The sequence below is a fragment of the Pongo pygmaeus genome, chromosome 21 (assembly GCF_028885625.2).
Source record: "Pongo pygmaeus isolate AG05252 chromosome 21, NHGRI_mPonPyg2-v2.0_pri, whole genome shotgun sequence".
NCBI classification, from domain to species: Eukaryota; Metazoa; Chordata; class Mammalia; order Primates; family Hominidae; genus Pongo; species Pongo pygmaeus.
In genome coordinates, this window is record NC_072394.2 from 8,345,287 (window position 1) to 8,369,064 (window position 23,778).

The 23,778-nt window shown below is 38.0% G+C and overlaps 1 protein-coding gene across 2 annotated transcripts in view; it reads right to left on the reverse strand.

Moving 5' to 3' along the window:
• Nucleotides 1-8,378: 8,378 nt before the first annotated feature.
• The window catches only part of ESF1 (ESF1 nucleolar pre-rRNA processing protein homolog), a 68,730-nt gene continuing 53,330 nt past the window's right edge, over nucleotides 8,379-23,778 (reverse strand). For both annotated transcript variants that reach the window (XM_054468196.2, XM_054468195.2), the window contains exons 11-14: nucleotides 22,348-22,435; nucleotides 12,924-13,000; nucleotides 11,383-11,529; nucleotides 8,379-9,224 (exon numbers count right to left, since the gene is read on the reverse strand). In XM_054468196.2, the coding sequence (XP_054324171.1) occupies nucleotides 8,931-9,224; nucleotides 11,383-11,529; nucleotides 12,924-13,000; nucleotides 22,348-22,435 (606 nt within the window). In that variant the 3' untranslated portion in view covers nucleotides 8,379-8,930. The remainder of the gene's footprint in view (nucleotides 9,225-11,382; nucleotides 11,530-12,923; nucleotides 13,001-22,347; nucleotides 22,436-23,778) is intronic.

Here is a 23,778-nt window from a genome sequence, read left to right on the forward strand (position 1 = left end):
AGGCAAATCATGAGTGAACTCCCATTCACAATTGCTTCAGAGAGAATAAAATACCTAGGAATCCAACTTACAAGGGATGTGAAGGACATCTTCAAGGAGAACTACAAACCACTTCTCAACGAAATAAAAGAGGACACAAACAAATGGAAGAACATTCCATGCTCATGGATAGGAAGAATCAATATCATGAAAATGGCTATACTACCCAAGGTAATTTATAGATTCAATGCCATCCCCATCAAGCTACCAATGACTTTCTTCACAGAATTGGAAAAAACTACTTTAAAGCTCATATGGAACCAAAAAAGAGCCCGCATTGCCAAGACAATCTTAGCAAAAAGAACAAAGCTGGAGGCATCATGCTACCTGACTTCAAACTATACTACAAGGCTACAGTAACCAAAACAGCATAGTACTGGTACCAAAACAGATATATGGACCAATAGAACAAAACAGAGGCCTCGGAAATAACACCACACATCTACAACCATCTGATCTTTGACAAACCTGACAAAAACAAGCAATGGGGAAATGATTCCCTATTTAATAAATGGTATTGGGAAAACTGGCTAGCCATATGTAGAAAGCTGAAACTGGATCCCTTCCTTATACCTTATACAAAAGTTAATTCAAGGTGGATTAAAGACTAAAATGTAAGACCTAAAACCATAAACCCTAGAAGAAAACCTAGGCAATACCATTCAGGACACAGGCATGGGCAAAGACTTCGTAACTAAAACACGAAAAGCAATGGCAACAAAAGCCAAAATAGACAAATGGGATCTAATTAAACTAAAGAGCTTCTGCACGGCAAAAAAAAACTACCATCAGAGTGAACAGGCCACCTACAGAATGGGAGAAAATTTTTGCAATCTACCAATCTGACAAAGGGCTAATATCCAGAATCTACAAAGAACTTAAACAAATGTATAAGAAAAAAACAAACAACCCCATCAAAAAGTGGGCAAAGGATATAAACAGATACTTTTCAAAAGAAGACATTTCTGCAGCCAAAAGACACATGAAAAAATGCTCATCATCACTGGTCGTCAGAGAAATGCAAATCAAAACCACAATGAGATACCGTCTCACGCCAGTTAGAATGTCAATCCTTAAAAAGTCAGGAAACAACAGATGCTGGAGAGGATGTGGAGAAATAGGAACGCTTTTACACTGTTGGTGGGAGTGTAAATTAGTTCAACCACTGTGGAAGACAGTGTGGCGATTCCTCAAGGATCTAGAACTAGAAAGACAATTTGACCCAGTGATCCCATTACTGGGTATATACCCAAAGGGTTATAAATCATGCTACTATAAAGACACATGCACACATATGTTTATTGTGGCACTATTCACAATAGCAAAGGCTTGGAACCAACCCAGATGTCCATCAATGATAGACTGGATTAAGAAAATGTGGCACATATATACCATACCATGGGATACTATGCAGCCATAAAAAAGGATGAATTCATGTCCTTTGCAGGGACATGGATGAAGATGAAAACCATCATTCTCAGCAAACTATCACAAGGACAGAAAACCAAACACTGCATGTTCTCACTCATAGGTAGGAATTGAACAATGAGAACACCTGGACACAGGGCAGAGAATATCACACACTGGGGCCTGTCGGGGGGTGGGGGGAGGGGGGGAGGGATAGCATGAGGAGAAATACCTAATGTAAATGACAAGTTGATGGGTGCAGCAAACCAACATGGCATATGTATACCTATGTAACAAACCTGCCCGTTGTGCACATGTACCCTAGAACTTAAAGTATAATTATAAAAAAAAAAAAAGAGAGCGATGGAATCTCATTATGTTGCTCAGGCTGGTCTCAAACTTCTGGCCTCAAGTGATTGTCTTATCCCAGCTTCCCAAAATGCTAAAATTTTGCATTTGGGAATTTAGCATTCCCAAAATGCTAAAATTTGCAGTGGCGTGAGCCACTGTGCCTGGCAGGATTTTTTAATCAAAAGTTTTATTTTGAGATAATGGTAGAGACCCACGCAGTTGTAAGAAATAATACAGATTCTGTGTTTCATTTACCCAGTTTCCCTCAATGGTAGTATTTTGAAAAACAGTAGTACAATGTCACAAACAGGACAATGACATTGATAAAAATCATCTGACCTTACTCAGGTTTCATGTTTCACTTGTATTCACCTGTATGTATGTGTTCATATTGAGTTCTATACCATTTTATCCCATGTATAAGTGCATATAGCCACTCCCACACTGATGACACGGAACATTTCCAGCATCATAACGATCCTTCATTTTGCCCTTTTGTAACCACACTCACTGCGTTCCACACCCCTCCTTTTTTTATTCCCTGGTAGCCACTAATCTCTTTTCCATTTCTACAAGTTTGTCACTTCAATAATATTATATATAAGTGGAATGTTATAGTATATAATCCTTTGGAATTGGCTTTTATTCACTCAGCATAATTCTCTGGATATGTATCCAAGTTGTTGCATGAATCAAGAGTTCAGTCTTTTTATTGCTGAGTAAGGAGTATTCTATGGTGTGGATGTATCATAGTTAAACCATTCACTCATTGAAGGACATCTGGGTTCTTTTGAGTTTTTAGCTATTTCAAATAAAGCTGCTATGAATATTCATGTACAAGTTTTTGCATGAATATAAATTCCCACTTTTCTGGGATAAATGTTCAAGAGCGCGATTGCCACATTGCATGGTTATCGCAAGTTTAGTTTTATGAGAAATGGTCAAATTGTTTTCCAAAATGGCTGCAATATTTTATATGTTGTTAGTATATAGAAATGTAATTGACTTTGGTATGATCTTTTATCCTGTGACTTTGCTGAACCCACAAATTAGTTTGAGGCTTTTTGTAGATTGTGATTTTCTTTTTTCTTTTTTGAGATGGAGTTTTGCTCTTGTTGCCCAGGCTGGAGTGCAATGGCATGATCTCGGTTCACTGCAACCTCCGCCTCGAGCGATTCTCCTGCCTCAGCCTCCCAAGTAGCTGGGATTACAGGCATCTGCCATCATGCCCTGCTAATTTTTGTAGTTTTAGTAGAGACGGAGTTTCGCCATGTTGGCCAGTCTGGTCTTGAACTTCTGACCTCAGGTGATCCACCCGCCTCGGCCTCCCAAAGTGCTGGAATTACAGGCATGAACCAATGCACCCAGCAATTCCTTGTGGTTTTCTACATACATAACTATGTCATCTGCAAGTATGGAGAGTTCCACCTCTTCCTTTTCTACCTGTATGGTTTTAATATTTTTTGCTCTATTGCAGTGGGTAGAACTTCCACTATTGTGTTGAATAAGAGTGGTAAGAGTAAACATCTTTGCCTTGATCTTAGAAGAAAAGCATCTAGTCTTTCACTATGAAGTATGTATGACGTTAGATACAGGTGTTTTGTAGATATTATACCAAGTTGAGGCAGTTCCCTTCTATTCCTAACTTGCTGAAGACATTTATTTATTTATTTAGAGATGAAGTCGCATTCTGTCGCCCAGGCTGGAGTGCAGTGGCATGACCTCAGCACACTGCAACCTCCACTTCCCGAATTCAAGTGATTCTTCTGCCTCAGCTTCCCTAGTAGCTGTGATTACAGGCACATGCCAGCACACCTGGCTAATTTTTGTATTTTAGTAGAGACGAGGTTTCACCATGTTGGCCAGGCTGGTCTCACAGGGTTCACCATTTTGGCCAGGCTGGTCTTGAACTCCTGACCTCAGGTGATCCACCCACCTCAGCCTCCGAAAGTGCTGGGATTATGAGTGTGAGCCACCGTGTCCGGCCTGAAAAGTTTTTATCATTAATAGATGTTAGATTTTGTCAAATACCTTTCTCATCAATTGATATGATCATATTTTTTTTCTTAAGTCTGTTGATATGGCACACATCGATTGATTTTGAATGCTGAGCCAGCTTTGCATACCTGGAATAAATCTTGCTGTGTCCTGTTGTATATTTCTTTGCATACGTTGTTGTATTTGATTTGCTAATACTTTTTTGAGAACTTGTATGTCTAAGTTCATGAGACAGATTGACTCTCTAGAATCAATTGCATTTCTATATACTAACGAAGAACATCATCCTGTAGTTTATACTGTCTTGTTTTGCTGTCAAGGATATACTGGTCACATAAAGTAAGTTGAGAGGTGTTCATTCTTCATTTTCTCAAAGAGACTGTGTGAAATTTGTGTTATTCTCAAATAGTTGTTAAAATTCCCCAGTGAAGCCATTTGGACTTGGTAGTCTCTTTTTTGGGAGTTTAATTAATTAACTAAATTAATTTCTTGAATGACTATAGGACTATTGGGGTTATGGATTTTATGTGGTTGAGTTTTGGTAATTGACCAATTCATTTTTGATAAAAGTACTCAGGCAATTCAGTGGAGAAAGAACAAACTTTTTAATAAGCAATGCTGAAATAAATTAACGGTTATATGCAAAAAACAAAGAGTATCAAGCAAACCCTAACACCTTATACCGAAATTACTTTAAAATGTAAAATGGATCTAAATGTAAAATATAAAATTCTAAGATTTTTAGAAGAAAATATAGGAAAAGTCTTTGTAACCTTGGTTTTGTAGGAAAGTTCTTAGATAGGATACCAAGGCAGTCCATAAAAGAAAAAATTGATAAATTGGACTTCATAAAAATAAAACATTTTTGCTCTGTGAATAATGACACTGTTAAAAGAATGAAAAGACACAGGCCGTAGAAAAGGATAAAATATTAGCTAATCACACACATGACAAAGGACTTGTATATAAGATATATAAACAACTCTGAAAACAATAACAACTCAATTTTAAAATAAGGGAGCAGAAGACATGAACAGACACTTCACCAAAGAAGATATACGGTTGGTAAATATGCACATGAAAAGATGCTCAACATCATTAGTCATTAGCAAAATGCAAATTAAAACTACAATGAGATACAGGTAAATGCTTATTGGAATGGCAAATAAAACAAAAACCCAATAGCCCAAAATGAGCATCAACAAAAACTGACAATATCAAGTGCTGGTGAAGACGTGGAGCAACTGGAACTCATATATGGGAATGTAAAACAGTTCAGCCACTTTGGTAAGTAAATTTGCAGTTTAAAGCTAAATGTAAACTTACCAAATGACCTAGGTGGAAAATCTATGTTTCACGCAACAACCTATACAATAATTACAGCTTTGTAATTGCCAAAAACTGCAAACAACTTTGTGTTATTTAGACCAATAGATGGTAAATCATTTTTCTACAGAAGAGGAAACCTAAGTAATGTGTTGACGGTTTTAATAATAACAATCAATTTGTTCATGCCTCCTTGTATGTATACCCCTCTGCATTGTGACTTTGCCACCTGTTGGTTTAGGGTTTGGCCATGTGATTTTCTTTGCCAATGGGACAATAGCAAATGTGACACTGTTGGAGGCTTGAAAATGTTTGTGCATTGGGACTTACTCTCTCTTGCAGCTGGGAACCCTCTGTCACATGTGAGGCCTGGACTAGCCTACAAGATGAGAGGTCCTCCAGCCACCCTAGAACCATCTGAGTCCTCAGACATGCAGTCTCATCAAGCCCCAGCTGAGCTGGATCTTAACTGCCCAGCCAAACTATAGATTCATAAGAAGGAATAAATGCCATTTTAGGCCACTAGATTTTGGGTGGTTTGTTAAGCAGTAAGAGCAAACAGATATAGTTGATGTTAAATTAATTTGTCTCCAATCTGGTGGACCCAAAAGCAAATTCTTTGGGCCTCCCTTCTTTGCCTCTAAGCAAAGTAAAAAAGTGGTTCTTCATCTTTGCTGAACACTGGAATTATCTAGGGAGCTTTAAAAAATAATGACGTCTGGGCCAGTTGCAGTGGTTCATGCCTGTAATTCCAGCACTTTGGGAGGCCAAGGTGGGTGGATCACTTGAGGTCAGGAGTTTGAGACGAGCCTGGCCAACACGGTGAAACCCCCGTCTCCACTAAAAATACAAAAATTAGCTGGTCATGGTGGCATGTGCCTGAAATCCCAGCTACTCGGGAGGCTGAGGCAGAATTCCTTGAACCTGGGAGACGGAAGTTGCAGTGAGCTGAGACTGCACCATTGCACTCTGCACTGCAGCCTGGGCGACACAGTGAAACTCTGTCGCGAAAAAAAAAAAAAAAAAAAGATGTCTGGATACTACTGCTATATATATGATTTAATAGGTATGAGGTGCAGCCTGGCCACTAGGGTTTTTGACATACCAAGTGATTCTAATAAACAGAAAAGGCAAAGATGTTACCTATCTAATATTGGCCTGTTCGGTAACGAACATGGAACGAATGCAGTCTCCACTCTCCTGCTCGTGTCTCTAGCATACCTCTCTCAGAGAATATGTAGTGACAATATTGTGTATCAAGCTGATCTCCAACATTTGCTGCTGGTGAAGCAAATCAGAGCTTCACCAGTATTAAGTTACTTACGACTTTTTCTAGATGATGCTACAGGATTCACCTACTCTCCATGGTCCCAACAGCAATAAAAACTCCAACTAAGTGTGACCTTAAGACCCACAAAAACTATCCTAATTTGTTTGCTGAATTATGCTAGTGGCCACTTTTTAATCCTAAATTTCATTACCTGCAGTAATTTGAGAACCCTAAAGTTATTGGTGTAGAATATTTAACACCTGATAATGCTGTTCTCATTTTTTTTCCTACCTAAAAAATATCAACTCTTTGAGAAAAGGAGCCAGGGCTCTGTATGACTTATGTACTCAATTTTTTTGTTATAATTATGTGCTTGACTAGTAAAATGAGATTTTACAATTAAATGCAGTGACTTAACGGGCTCAAAAATGGAAAAACCAAACCCAATGGCTCAGGTTCACAGAAACCTTAAAATCAGACTCTGATTTTGATTTTTGTGCAATTGCTACATTATGATTAAACAATTTAAAGAGAACAAAACTTTTCCCCTGCAGATTTATAAAATATAAATCTGTTTATAGACCATACTTATAAACATATTAAGATTCATGACCTCTCAGTGGTAATGTGGGGAGTTCACAGATGTATCTAAAGAAATAATGTTTTATTTGGCTGAATAATCCAACAATCAATGCTTTATGATAAAATCAATTCCCTGTTTGAATACTGTGCATTTTTCTGTTATAATAAGCAATTTAAATGTCCTTTTCTTCTTCCCTTTACAGAGACTATTTATACTCCCTTATTATTTTGATATCACTCTGAGCTTTCCATCATTTTCGTCTTTAAAATATATGCTACATTGGTGACTTTTTGTTTTTTTAAATAGAGACAGGGTCTTGCTCTGTCACCCAGGCTGGAATGCAGTGGTACAATCACAGCTTACTGTAAACTCAAACTCCTGGGCTCAAATGATCCTCCCATCTCAGCCTCCTGAGTAGCCAAGGACCACAGGTATGCATTGCCACACTTGGCTTGTTATACACACGCACACACACACAGACGTGTATATATATATATTTCGAGACAGGGTCTCCTGTCACCCAGGCTGGAGTGCAGTGGCACAATCTCGGCTCACTGTAACCTCTGCCTCCCAAGTTCAAGTGATTCTCCTGCTTCAGCCTCCTGAGTAGCTGGGACTACAGGCATGCACCACCATGCCTGGCTAATTTTTTGTAGTTTCGGTAGAGATGGGGTCTCACTGTGTTGGCCAGGCTGGTCTTGAACTCCTGACCTTAAGTGATGTGCCTGCCTCAGCCTCCCAAAGTGGGGGGATTACAGGCGTAGGCTACCACGCCCAGCCTATGGTCCTACTATATTGCCCAGGTTGGTCTCAAAACTCCTGGCCTCAAGCAATTCTCCTGCCTCAGCCTCCCAAAGTGCTGGGATTACAGGTGAGAGCCACCTTGCCTGGTCAGTAGGTTTGATTTTTAATACCCCAAATGTCAAGTTCACTATTAACCACAAGCCTGGTCAAATTCCTGTTGTCTTTCAGAAGTTACCATATTTATAATTTGCTCCAAGTTAACAATTTTGGTTTTATTTACATTTCCTTATACAGCATATCTAATTTGACTGTCAGTGGTTTGTAATATTTAGACCAGATGAGATCCAAGAGTGTTAAGGCCTTAAAGATGTGTTTTAATTTTAAGAAGAATTAAGGTATCCTTAAACTCTACAGCAGCATATCCATCCCTTCTAAAGTATGCCAAAAATTTGAAGGACAGAAGAATTTTCTGTTGCTACCAAACAGAAAAACCACTGGAGAGCTCATGAATATTTCAAATGCAATTTACGAGCAATGCAACTCTAGAACTGCCTTTAAATGGAGTTGTCCTCTTAAAAAGTTAAAATCGGTTTTCAGATATTTTTCCAGAGAGTACTTTCAGATGCATAAAATGGAATAAATCAGTGCTATACAAAATAATGAAAATATTTTACACTTTTATTTACAAGTTAGTTTCATAAACTATACTTAACATGACTAAACAACAAAAAGTTCTTGACTTCCATCCTTTATGGCTAGAAAAATAAATTATTTTAATAGTTATTTAAACATGTCTCCTGCTTCCAGAGAAATTAATGTATTAAATATATATATTTTTCAAATTATCCCTAACGTTTACACAAACTTAAGGGTAGATACTGTTCTATTTTTACACAGAATTGTAAACAGCCTTTTAAAAAAGCTAGAGTAACTTTCCACTAGTTAGAATTGAACACTGTAAAATATAAAAATTTTATAAAACCTATACTTCAGGTAATTTAATTATGACTAATCTGTAGGAATATACAATACAAATTTGTCAGTCATCCACAATTAAGTACAATTATTTATGGAGAAAAATTTTACTATGTCCAGAAAAAGATTTATTCATATTCTTGAAAGATAGCTTTGTTTCCAATAAATATGCCCTCCTACTATTTCTGTACATTTTAGGAAAAGATGGTATTCAATTCAAAAATAAGTAACATCCAGTTATTTGACTTTTTGCTTTTTTCTTGCTTGAAACTGCTCTGTTTTGGTTTTTATAGATTTAATCAACACTGACAAAGCAGGATCAATGGACTTCCTTTGTGATTCCTTTTCAATCTCACTCTCTTTTTTCTTTATTGCCTGAGTAAGTTCTTGTTCTTTTCGTTCTCTTTGCCGGGCCTTCTCCTCAAGGATTTTTCCCATAGCTTTTGTTTTCTTGAAATTGGGATCTGAGGGGTCCAAATTGAACAAGTGGGAAGTGTACATTGCCTGAAACCGTGCATCGTTAACATTTACCTGCAAATCCAAAAAAAAAAAAAATTAATTAATTAATTAAACAAAATTACTAAAGCAAAAGGCCAGAAATGGGGACAAATTTAGAAAGTTGGTGAGTTGATTATATAAAATACAAACCTGAGTGTTTGTACTGATTCATTAGGATACTGTTTTTCCATAACTCTTTATGGCCTACCTTTGGACCACAACTTGTGGGGCACCCTGTTCTTATCATGCAAGGACAATATATTTCAAAGGGAATTATAGTGGGCCATACATATACACATTATGGCCGGTAACTACAACGACCACTTAGACAAAATGACTGTAGCAGTGGTTTGTGAGGCAGGGCTTTCCCATGCTTACAGCACAAAATCAATTTCTCACCAGCATAAATAAGCCAATCAGAACATCTGCTGGAGGCCCTGAACTCTGAGTACATTTTAAGAAATTTTAATCTTGGTGCCAAAAATAAGGAACTATTGAAGGTGATCCATGGATCAAAAGATTTAAAGACCACTATGGCAAAGAATCCATCTGAGATCAAGATCTGGTCAGACACAAGCCCCAAATTTATCTTCTTTCTATAAAAACTTGTGGTTCCATGTTTAAGAGTATACCCTTAACTGCAGCCAGCCTTTGAGGGTTGCCAGGCAGATGGGTAACCAGCAGAAAGGGAAACACAGGAAACACAAGTCCACCTGGAGATGGAGTGTAGCTTTACTTAGTTATCACGAGGCCAAGAGACTCGATACCCAGAACAAGGAAAAAAATCCCATAAAAAATACTTTTATGCATGATTATTAATATATGAAGGCAGAATGACTACAAACCATTCTTTGCTTTTCATAAGGAAACTAACTCAATAAAAACCTCACTGGAATGGGAGCCTATGTGAAACTGACTCAAATAACAGAAGCTACAGAGTAGCCCCCAAATCCTTCTATATGCTACTTAGAAGCCATCTGTATGCTACCCTCCATTGTTTGAACAAATTTAAAATTTCCCAAGTTTCCCCTATCTTACTCAGGGTCAGTTCTTCCACATTAATGGTTGGAAGTCATTAAGCAGTTTCTAATAGCTGTTTGTAGATTTTTGGTAGAGGGCTCAAACTCATGCTTAGGGGACTCTGCAGCCATTAGGAATATGTACTCAACAAAAAGAGGAAGGAGTAATGGAAACACAGCAACTGAAAAAACATGGCTTACTGTGTTGGCCACTGCACACAGTGAGTGTGAGACGCTGTGACATGAACCTGCTATTCAAGCATACCTTTGCTGGTCTGAATATCACTGCATGTGATTCTAACATTCAAATCTACACATTTTTGGTACAATATGGCTACCAAAATACAAGTCAACTATTTCACCTGGTGCTCAACCAAAGAAACAATGATTTCATCCACCCTGAGATGAACTGGCTGTGCTGGATTAAAAGACAGTAGCTTTGGCTCCACCATCAGTCTTTCCAAAGACATTTTCTTTTTTCTTTTGAGACAGGGTGTTCTGTTGCCCAGGCTAAAGTGTAGTGCCACGATCATGGCTCACTGCAGGCTCGACCTCCTGGGCTCAAGCGATCCTCGCACCTCAGCCTCCTGAGTAGCTGGGACCACAGGTGTGCGCCACTATATCTGGCTTTTTTTTTTTGAGACAGAGTCTCACTCTGTCACCCGGGCTGGAGTGCAGTGGCGCAATCTCTGCTCACTGCAAGCTCCGCCTCCTGGGTTCATGCCATTCTCCTGCCTCAGCCTCCTGAGTAGCTGGGACTACAGGTGCCCGCCACCACACCTGGCTAATTTTTTGTATTTTTAGTAGAGACGGGGTTTCACCATGTTAGCCAGGATGGTCTTGATCTCCTGACCTCGTGATCTGCCCACATCAGCCTCCCAAAGTGCTGGAATTACAGGCGTGAGCCACCACGCCCAGCTGGCTAATTTTTTTTATTTTTCATAGAGATGAGGGTCCCATTATGTTGCCCAGGCTGGTCTCCAACTCCTGGACTCAAGTGATCCTCATGCCTCGGCCTCCAAAAGTGTTGGGATTATAGGCGTGAGCCACTGCACCTGGCCCCTAAGATATTTTCAAGGGTAATTTTGACTATGCTCAATTTCTATCTGCAGAGCTGACACTTTAGATTCAATTCCAGCTTTAAGAGGCTAATGCCTGGTGTCCATGGTTACCTCAAAGTCATCCTCTATTAATTCCTTCTTTTTCATGAGCTGCTTTTTCTTCTTTTTGCTCAGATTCTGGTGCTCCACAATCTTGTTGTAATTGAAGTGTTTCTTACTGTCCTCGTCCTCATCCATCATAAGCAAAGCCATTTCAGCCTGTAGAGAGCAAAAAAAAGTTCAAATGTATAACAGTGCTTTTTTTCTCACCCCCAAAAAGTATAAGGCAGAAGATATCCCTTCTAGAAAGGAAGACTCAATCACTAAAACTCTGGGGTACCACCTGTCATCTGTAAACTGACTGTGGATTACCAAAACAAAGAGATCTTTGCATAGCAATAAGGTAGAATCTCTGGAAGCAACATTACTGACAGCAGGAGAGGTAAAACCTTGTAGTTAAAAACTAGGCCCCATTTCACTTAGTGTGACTCATTAGTAGGCTGCAGGAACAAGAGTTCCCAACTACCCTCAAATAAAAAGTTCTCATTTTCACTTTGTTCTTTTTGTGCAATGACACTAAATCTAGCAAATGTTTATTTTGTGATGCAAATTATACTTTCTAAATGTGTAATTTTTAACAAGTAGGTTTTTTTTTTTTGCTTTTTTTTTGGCCTTTACTATTTCAATACTGATACATTTCTACGAAGGTAGGCTTAGTATCTGCTTCTGAAATCTAGTAAATGTCTTTTTACACTAAATGAGTATTTTCTACCAACCATGGGATTAAACAGGAACCCTCAAGAATCAAGTAAATAACCATGTACACTAGTAAAAATACAGAGTATGCTCTCGACCTTTGTGGATCTTCCTATATTACCACTGTAGACTGCCTTAATTTCCTTTTGTCACTGGCACTTGTAGCTGGCTTTTCAGAGACATTTTCCATAAAAATTGATTTTCTTTGTTGCTATTTAGATAACTTTATGTGGCCAGTCAGGCACACTTCTGGACAGTGACATGAACATCAGCCCTAGGGGCACTGCTGCCTTCAATTCCTGCCTCAGCAAAAGCACATATGACTCTGTGCCAAAATTACGTGTGACTCCGGACATAGGGGGTCACTGAAGCATAAGGTTCACTGCATTTCCAAGAATGTAATTTTGTACGTTAAATATACGTATTCACAATACAAAAAACAGAAATTTGCATTTGACAAACCATAACCACAAACTCTGTATTCCAGGACAGATTCAGATTGAATTAAAACTTATGGCAATATTATTTTGAGGTTTTAAGGGTATTTTCTGCCTCAGTATACGTATAGTAAATGTTTTTAACAGTGAGATAATTTCCTCTTAATTTATAAAAGAAAATAAATACCCTTGAGTTTGAGGTAAATTTTAACTTTGTACGATATGGAGAAATTATGTTTGGTAAAAAAACCACTGTATTTAGAAACTACACTGCTAAAATATTTAATTATGTCTCTTACAATTTAGTTATAAATGCCACTGCTAAAATAAGTTGTTTTTTAAAATTAGCGACATGTACAACTTCATTTAAATTGTACCTATGAATTATCCACTAAGCATGTAACAATAATCGTATTTTACCTTTTGTCTTTCTATTTCAGTTTCTTCTTCTGGAGATGTGCCATCTTTTGCAGATTTTACCGATTTTTTATTTATACCTGGCACAACAAACCAACATAAGAGGGGTAAAAATTACAGGACTATCAGCAACATTCTGTTTATACTAGGAACAAAAATATAAGATATCTAGGAATAATCTTAACAATAAATATGTCGAAACTAAAAGAAAAACATGTTACTGAAAGAAGACTGTGGGTATATGAATGGAATAAATACAATGCTTCTGCACAGAGTGACTGCATGTTATAAAGGAAGATTTTCTTTCAAAGTAATGTATAATTTACATTACCAATTAAAAAAGAAATACCATAGATCATTTCAACAGAGGCAGAATAAGCATGTCAATAAACATAAGAATACTGATTAACATTCAACATCCATTCATAATAAAAGTAATATATACATTTAATGAAATTCTAAATAAAAAATTCCATTCAAGGAAATCTTTACAAAGATTACATAGATTCCATATACTAGTGATATAGTGTATTAACATGTACTGAAAAGTGAAAATAACCAAAAAATTACTACACAATATAATAAAAATGATGAAACTGTATATAATAAAATATAGCATCATCAGTAGAAACAGAAAAGATTGTTTAATAACTGCTGTTGAGCAATTTGTTTCATTCTGGAAAAAAAAATCAAATTAAAGCATAATACATAAGAAAATAAAACGCAGGTGAATTTAAGAGTTAAACATCAAACAAAATAAAACAAAGAACCCCTGTGAGAAAATACAAGGGAACAGCTACTGTATCTTAAATAGAAAAAATATTTTCATAGCATAAGAATATTGGAAGAGACAAAGAAAAAACCCCCAAGTGATTTGAATATATAAACTCAACACTATATATCAAACTCTCATCTGCAAAATGAAAAAACTTACCTTTATAATAATAATTTGACAGTCACTACCTGTAAATATAAGTTTTAAAAAACGCTTTCTCCTTCTCTAAGAAAAATCTGATCTTTAGTGAACTTTCTAGCTCTATTACCAGGTACTACCACCAGGTAAAGTGGTTCCTGACTGGAAAATAACATGTATTGGGGTCTCTAAATGCTTATAACTTTGGGGTTCCTTGATACCGTGACTCCTGTAACTGGTAAAACAGGGATCTGGAAGCTATGTCTAGGTGCTGTTAAAAAGCTCTCAGTTCCTATTTGGAACATGAGACTTCTCACCCAGGGTGACTACTGCACACTGTGTCTCCTTTCCTTGTACCCAAGCTGTACTGCTGAGTGAACTGCCATGAAGACTCGATGAAGAGAAACACACAACACTGCCCTGCTGTGTTTCCTGGCCTGACTACCCATGAAAGCCAAGTGTGACCCACTCAAGCCTTTTGTTTGACCGCCTACAGAGCCTAAGAAAATCCCCCACTGGACACTGTACCACCCTCAGCAAGTCATCTTTGGAACAATATGAAATTCTATGCCCCTAGATGTGATATAATATGAAAGATACAGCATTGCCTATGAAGTATGCTTGCCAAAACCATTCAACATGAATCTAATGGAACCACTCGTCTAACTTCCAGTTTATGGAAAATATAGTGGACCGAGTGGCAAGGAACAGATACATCTAGAATATAAGATATTCCAAAAGATCATTAGCCTGGGTTCTTGAAAGGCAAACGTTATGGGAGGGGGAAGTGTATATGGCATCTTCTAGACTATAGTGAACTAAAAAGACTACTACTAAATATGTCTATTACATAGTAACATCTTGTATAAATATATCTTTATGATATACCATAAAAGTATATGCATACAAAAGCAAAATGACAAAATGTTAACAACTGCCAAACACAGGTGCTGTTCACTGTATTATTCTCTCAATTTTTCTCAATGTATAAATTTTCATAATTAAAAACAAGAAATGGCTGGGCGCAGTGGCTCACACCTGTAATCCCAGCACTTCGGGAGGCCGAGGTGGGCGGATCACCTGAGGTCAGGAGTTTGAGACCAGCATGGCCAACATGGTGAAACTCTGTCTCTATTAATAATACAAAAAAATTAACCAAGCATGGTGGCCAGCGCCTGTAGTCCCAGCTACTAGGGAGGCTGAGGCGGGAGAATTGCTTGAATCTGGGAGGCAGAGGTTGCAGTGAGCAGAGATTGTGCCACCGCACTCCAGCCTGGGCAACAGAGCGAGACTCTGTCTTGATAAAAAAAAAAAAAAAGAAATGACTGCTTCTATTATAATACTAATATCTTTCACTTACAAAGATTTCATGTAAATGAAAATATTAACACAGAGCAAAGAGAATTCACAGACAAAACCAAATGGTCAATAAACAGAAGGAAATTATTTCACCTATCTCACAAATGTTAACTGAGCACTTATTATGTTGCGATCACAGCTCCAGGTGCTGGTGATACAAGCCATGAACAAGAGGTTAAAATCTTCTCTCATGTAGTATACCTTGAAGTTGGGAAAGTCAGAGGCAAAGCAGGACAAAAGGGTTGGAGACTAAATGAGGGGGCTGGTTTTGTTAGGGTAGTTAAGGAAGGCCTCTTCAAGAAGGTGACACACAAACAATGACCTGGATGAAGTGAGGAGGTGATGTGAGAACACCTGAAGAAGGGTGTGGCAGGAGAAGGGATAGGTCAAGATGGTTGAAGAACTGCAGCTAATGGGATAACAGGATAAGCAAAACCTAAAGTCAAAAGAGGCTTTAGAAACTCCTCTGTGTGTATTAAGTCCCTGCGAATACTCTTGTACACCTGTCCAGCAGACATGCCCAGCCAAGAGTACATGCCAGCATAAAAGTGCTGCCAGGCTCACCTATCAGTGCTACCAAGCCATTTGTTTTGCACTTCCAAGAATAAATATTTATTGTATGCAGCCCTTCTCCCTAGAGAAAATGCTCCTCATCACTGGTCCTATCTGAAATTTTTTTCAGGGAATAATATACGAATCTTAAGAGTATAATCTTTCTCTGTCTTAATGTATGTGTATGTCCTTTACATATAAATATCATCAAAGTTCCACTTGCTTAGGGTATGAACCCCCATTCCCTAAGTTTACCACTGCTCCTACGCTCTCAAGCCAAGAGCACCTTTTGAAAGGAATGGACAAATGACATATGCAAAATATTATTCTGTAGCAGGGAGAAAATTAGACAGTATATATTTAATACTTAAAACAGATAAAGATCTTCACATACAGCTGTGGAAAATAATTTCAAAGAGCCCACAATAAACTATTTCAGATTTTATAACAACTTGGTGAAGAGTATTAAAAATAAACTTGAAAGGAGGACTAGTAAGGGAGAAAGAAAAAAAAATCCCCAAGATAGGGCTAAATATGATATCCAGTTTTAGCATGAAGAAAATTTCTTTGCTAACAAAGAATTTACTATGATGTTAGACTGAATTGTTTAGTCAAAAGATAAATAATGCATATAGATCATTTCTGCACTGTTAATAAGATCAACTATTAAGAGGTCACATCTATATATTTTTTAAAAACATTTTTTCCTCCCTGGAAAATTTTCAGACTTAAGTTAGATGAACAGTACTAGGGAAATGAAAGTTTGTGTTCTAAAATATTGTCTTTATTTTTCAGTCAATCTTTTGTCAAGTAAGGAACCACATCTCTAGCTGGGTGTGATAGCTCACACCTATAATCCCAGCACTTTGGAAGGCTGAAGGAGGAAGATTGCTTGAAGCCAGGAGTTTGAGACCAGCCTGAGCAACAAAGCATGACCCCAGCTCCACATTTTTTTTTTTTTTAATTAGCCAGGCATGGTGGTGTATGCCTGTAGTCCCAGCTACTTGGGAGGCTGAGGCAAGACAATCACTTGAACCCAGGAGAGTTCAAGGCTGCAGTGAGCCATAACAGCACCACTGTGCACTCCACCCTGGGTGACAGAGCAAAATGCTGTCAAAAAAAAAAAAAAGAAACTGCATCTCCTGGGGCTGCTGCAAAAAATACATACGGATTGATTCTATTAAGTCAATACTAACAGAGACTCCAAGTCAGATATTAGAGTTTTACAGTTAAATAAATCTAACCAATCCTTACTGAGGCTAGAAACCTTTTAGGCAAAAAATGTAACAGAATACATCATGGAAAAAGATAGTGCGTAAAAATAAAATTCATCTGTAAATGAAATTTCATTTCCCAGTACTTATAATGTCAGAAACTTGTTCCCATAATAAACTTCCTCCAGAGGGTTTAGTTGAGCAATTCATGTGAGAGAAGCTAAGAAAATTCACTGGAGGGCAGATGGATGTGGTCTCAGTACTGACCAGATGGGAGTGGTAAGCGCCCTAGTGATTTACTCTTTTGTAGCAAGTTCCTGCATCACTTGCCCATAATCAGATGCAGTCTGTTAAGGATAATCTCCCTCTAGGGTTAATCTCCCTCTAGGCTACCATATTCTGGCACTGCTTTACAATGTTACTTGTAAAATTACAAAAAATAAAGGGAAGCCCACTAGGACTCAGATTCTACCAGCTACCACTGGAAAATTAGCAGATTTTTCTAATGTTTCATTTCATTTTCATCTCATTAATGTGCTCATCCTAGATGTATATTTTAAAAACTCTCATTTGACACCAAGTTTGCAATTTAGAAGGAAATCAGAGAAAAAATTATAAAAGATAGAGCCAAATGCCAGGTCTGGCATCAATGAACTCATTTCCTCCACATTTTGAAGGCACATAAGTTTAGCTCTATGGGTTTGCCTAGAGCAAAAATGTTATAAATGTACCCAAGTCATCTGGTTTACAATGTTTTTGTCCTGTTTAACTACAGAACTTGAACTATATACTCAAACACTAGTGTGCCAAATTCATTATATCTTAAATATTTTTGAAAAGCAAGGTCTATATCCTTAGATAATGACTATATTTTACTTCCAAGGTACTAAAATCCAAAATTATTTTGACAAACTAATAATGAAGGCAACACTGTAATAATAAATTAATATACCAATGTAGGTCATCTGAGTTATTTTATTTCTACACTTAAAAAATTACAAACTGGCTGGGCGCGGTGGCTCACGCCTGTAATCCCAGCACTTTTGGGAGGCTGAGGCGCGCGGATCACCTGAAGTCAGGAGTTCAAGACCAGCCTGGCCAAAAAGGTGAAACCCTGTCTCTACTAAAAACACAAAAAATAGCCGGGCACAGTGGCACACGCCTGTAGTCCCAGCTACTTGGGAGGCTGAGGCAGGAGAATTGCTTGAACCCGGGAGGCAGAGGCTGCAGTGAGCAGAGATTGCGCCACTGCACTCCAGCCTGGGCGACACAGTGAGACTCTGTCTCAAAAAAATAAATAAATAAATAAAATAAAAATAAAAGTTACAAACTGGTAAATTTTGAAACAAAGTCTAACTCTAAGAGTACCTACTATAGATCCTTGTATCTGGAAGGCACACAAAAAACTTCCAATTTCTTCCTGACTCCCTATGGGAATCCATTTCCCTAAGGTTATAAGCATGCTTCCACCTATCTGCGCACATGCACCAGAAAACCTAAAGTATAATAATAATAATAATAAAAAACCATCCTCCTGGATCATGAGTACAAAATGTTAACATTCAGTATATTCTTCTTTATATCTTCTGGATACTGTTAAGCACAAATTTAGTTTTTGCTGGGGAGGAAAAGGTTCAGAACTGAGTAAAAACTTCTCATTAAATCCATCTATTTGAGCATATACATGATATATATCTAACACATATTTAAAAAGTCCAGTTATACCATAGGTAGTCAGATTAAAATGTAAAGTATGGGAAAACTGTATCATTCTCATATATTTAAATATTTTGTAACATGCTGAAAGTCATATGGGAGGACTGGGTGATTCTGACACTCAATAATTGTTGACTGAATAACCACGTACATGAATGGGGGCACACAGCTCTGTAACGTGCCTTTGAAAAGCCATGTCCAGCATGATTTAAAAGGGACATGCTCCTTTTGTGGCTCAGCTGGTTCTCTCTTTCTCTGCCTAGGCCTCCCATACCGCTGCTCTTGCCGCATGTTCTATGGTTTTGTATCTGGCCTGGCCTTCAAATTTATACGCCCCATCTTTCTCCATTTTCAGCCATCCAGACCTGAACATTCTCCTTAAAATTGACAATTAATTTAATCAACCACCTTACGCAGTAACCTCCCGCACCGTGCCCCCTCCAATGACCTGTTTCTACGTCCCTACCCTATATGCTCATGCAGATTATCTGTGCTTCTGCGAGTGAAATGAACAAACAGTATAAATCCATAAACCAATCAGGTAAATCCCTCACCTTCCTGCCACCAAATATACAAATTTATCTGCATTTGTATTTACTTTTATTTCCCCCATTTGCTGTATCTTAGTAACTTCTTTTCTGTTGGAACAATCCCAAGGGAAAGAAAACATGCCCTAAAAGCTCATATCTTTAAAAAAATACCTTCTCCTTACCTACATTCAGGTACTGCTCCACGTCTTTGCTCCCCTTCACAGTAAACTTCTGAAAAAAGATCTATATTCCTCGTCTCTACTTCCTCACCTTTCACCTCAAACTTTAACCCACACTAATCTACTGAAACCTCTACCACCTCACCAAGTGTCTGTAGGCCACTACATTAATACTGTTCCTCCTATTTCCCAGCCGCTCCTTCTCGGCTTCTTAAGCTCTTCCCATCCTTTCAAGTAGCACTTCCTCTAGTATGACAGATTAACAGTGCCTCATGTAGACTTCACCTGACCTTAGGGCCCATCCTGCATCCTCTTCTCTTATCATTGCTCTCTACTCCCACTGCCCTGGTTGGAAGTACTATTTATATGCTACTGATCCTTAAGTCTATATTCGTACTCTGATTTCTCTGCTCATCTCTCAGACTTATAACTCAATATCAACCAAACACCTCCATTTGTATATCTAACTGACGTCTCAAAGTGATTATGCCACAAATGGACCTATCTACTTTGCTTCCCACTCAAACTTATTGTTTCCATATTTCTTCCTAACTCAGTAAATGGAAGAACATTCTTCCATAGACTCAAACCAAAAACAGAAGTTATGCTGAATTTCTTCCTGATTTAGCAAGTATACTTCCAAAGTATATCTAGAGTTCCATTCTCTTCTCCATCCAATTCCACGAGCGGCATGCCAGGTAAACAACCATTATCTTTTTTCTAGAGCTCAGCAAAAGTCTGGTCTTCCAGCTCTCACCAGTCCTCAAACTGTTCTCTTTACAGGCACCAAAGTAATATGTTAATCTATACCAGATTATGTCTCATCTTTGCTTAAAGACTGTTCGGGCTTTCCACTATCAGTAAAGTAAAATCTAAATTTGTTGTCAGGACAACAAAGCCCTACAGGGGTAGTTTCCACTGAGTCTCCAGCCTGTCCTCATACCAATTCCCTCTCCGACAATGCTCCAGCCACACTGATGTCTTTCAATTCTTAACACCACACAGTGCATTCTCACCTTGGAGTCTTTCTACCCACTCTCCCCTCATTTGCAATGCTCTTCCCCCAGCTCTTCATGCCTGACTCCTCATTCCACAGGTCTCAGCTTTAATGTCATCATCTCAGAGAAGCCTTCTTTGCCTACCCAATGTAAACTCCCATATCTCCTACTTCTACCCAGTTATATCTTCTATTTCTTTCCTTTAAAACATTTACCATACCCTCATACTATTTATCTGTCTAACATGTCTTTCTTCAAACCAGACTCCACGAGGGATGCAATCCTGTTTGTATTATTACTACTGTATCTCTAGCCTAGCAGAGAGCTCAGCACCTGGTAGGCAATCAAAACAGTTATTATAGAATGAATAAACATGGCAAGACACTAGCTTTTTGTCCTAAATTCTATGTAAAAAATTCTGGCCTTGCTGTTTTGCTTTTTCAAAACAAAACCAAACCCACCGCAAAACACACACACAAAAACAGAAAAGCCCAGATAGAAACAATTACCCTCTGGGAACATTCTGAAATCAAAAGTAAATTAAAAGCAAACAAATTTTATCTATATCTTTTTTCTTTGGAACTTCTGATAATGACTTTAGAGAAAGCTTACTCTCAATTTAAATGTGTTGATTCCAAAAAACTGGCTACCCCAAGCCATCAAACCATTTAACTTACTCTTTGAATCCTATTCTGAGCTCTGCAATTTGACCAGACTTCACATGCCAAAGGAAACATTTTGGATAGAGAAAGAGGAAACTATAATGCTTAGCATTTCTCCATTATAAAGTTGGTTTCCTGAAACCAGAGGATAAGGCTAAAATCCATCATCTTCTAGAAATGACCACTCAGGTATGATAAAAAGCAGAATATGCTAAGTTTCCACTTCTCTGTCCAATTCCCAAGAATCTCACATTCTATAATAGACTTTATTTATCTTAATCTTCTTCTCATCAATAAAATGTCAGTACTAAAAAGCTGTAACAATCAGGAAGTAATTTTGAGCAATTCTGACCTTCCTGTTGAGAACTATTCTGGCCCACTAGTCACAAGGGAAAAAAAACAGGGAAACTTCATAAAATCCTTCTCTTTATAATGCCAGCTTGGAGTTGCTCCAGGAGCAAGGCTTTTGGGGTTCTTGTGTGTGGTATAATAATCAGGGAAGGCAAAATGCTTGAGAACAAATGGTAAGTCCTTACAGTGATTTCTGTACTGACTTACCAAGTATGGCCTGAACCTTACCAAACACATTTACACATACGCATTTCCTCTACATAATGGAGGAAAGAAAGAATGAGTAGGGCATATGAGGTGGAAACAAGGCTCCCTGGATATAGGAAATCAGATACCAGATAATTTAGGGATTCAAGGAAAAAGAGGAGTAAGGAAAGCTGGCTTTTTAGCTATAATTAAGCATAATGAGTATAAAAGGGATAAAATGAAACATAGATGCTTTTGTATATTTCAGCAGAAAAAGCTTTTATACGAAATTTCATGCACAAATTTAAAAAAATTATACACATATCAACATGCACATAAAAAAAATTCGTTTCATACTTTTAATTCTTGACAGACTTTGCTGAGAAGGATCTAGAATGGATACGCTATTAAAAATCAGTGAAAGCACACAAGAAAATATTTATTCCTCTTTCTATTTCCTCTCATTCTTTTATAGAGTCGATCTGACTGGCACTAAGGATATTTCCCAGAAAGGAATCCCCAGTAAACTATTAACCATATTATCAAAAGCCTCCTATATTAAAATGACCCCTTGTATGTAGAAGGGACAAGCTGACCCTTCCCAATCAGATTAATGACTGTATGCCACAGGACAGACTTGCTTATGTCACTAAGGGAGCTACACAAATACTAGCAATTTTAAAAGAATGATTAGTTTATATTGCTTCCATGTACCTCACCTTTTTCTTTAGATTCCAATGGAAAACTACAGATATGAGCTGGCTTACCTATTTGTTTAACTTCTTCAGCAAAGTATGGGTCATTCAAATCAACATCAGAGGGAAGTTCCTCTTCACTGGCCTCTTCAGCAAGAGCCTTAAAAGTTGAATATAAAAATACAAAATTTCATTATTACAAGAATTATAATAAATGTATACCAAGAAAAACTGTATGCATTTCTTTTAAACCAAGTAGTTCAATCTAAAAGTAAATCAGTGGCCAAGCGTGGTGGCTCACGCCTGTAATCCCAGCACTTTGGGAGGCCAAGGCGGGTGGTTCACGAGGTCAGGAGTTCGAGACCAGCCTGGCCAACACAGTGAAACCCCATCTCTTCTAAAAATACAAAAAAATTCGCCGGGCATGGTGGTGCACGCCTGTAGTCCCAGCTACTCGGGAGGCTGAGGCAGGAGAATCACTTGAACCCAGGAGGAAGAGGTTGTGGTAAGCCGAGATCGTGCGCCACTGCACTCCAGCCTGAGCAACAGAGTGAGACTCTGTCTCAAAAAAAATAATTAAAAGAAAAAAAAAGTAAACCAGTTTTTAAATGGACCAGTTTATAAAATAACTCCGACCTAAGTTATTCTGTTTGTTCAACAAATAATTATAGCGGCTGGGTGCAGTGACTCATGTCTGTAATCCCAGCACTTTGAGAAGCTGAGGTGAGCAGATCACTTGAGATCAGGAGTTCAAGACCAGCCTGGCCAACAGGGTGAAACCCCATCTCTACTAAAAATACAAAAGTTAGCCAGGCATGGTGGCGGGCACCTCTAATCCCAGCTACTTGGCAGGCGAGGCAGGAGAATCACTTGAACCCAGGAGACGGAGGTTGCAGTGAGCCAAGATGGCGCAACTGCACTCCAGCCTGGCGACAAAGCGAGACTCCGTCTCAAAACAAACAAACGAACAAAATACAGAATACTTAATAAATGCAGGAAACCATGTAGGCCTTTTGGGAGAAATGGAAGTTATCAGATACATGGTTTCTGCCCTCAAAAATTTTACCATCTATTAAAGGAAATCAGACACATAAACACATAAATAGACAAATACATAAATAAAAATAATTCAAGATAGGAAGGGTTAGGAGAGACAAAGTGATGCAGACAGTTGAAGGAGAAGATCTGAAGGAGAAGAATACTTTTAGATGGGTGATCAGTGATGGGAGGTGGCCTTTTCTCTCATAAAATTGAAAAATGACAGGGACTGAATTACTTGAAGTAGTGCATTGTGAATTATCTCTTAAATTATTAGTTACAACAATTTATTTGTTGGTTAAAGAAAATAATTTTTATTATGAAAATCTAAAACATACATAAAAGTAGGACAATGTAATGAACCCTCTGTTCTCATCACCCAATTTTATCAATTATCTTGTTTTATCTATAAGCCACCCCTAAAAACTGTCAGGCTATTTTTAAGTAAGTCTGCTGGTTAAATTT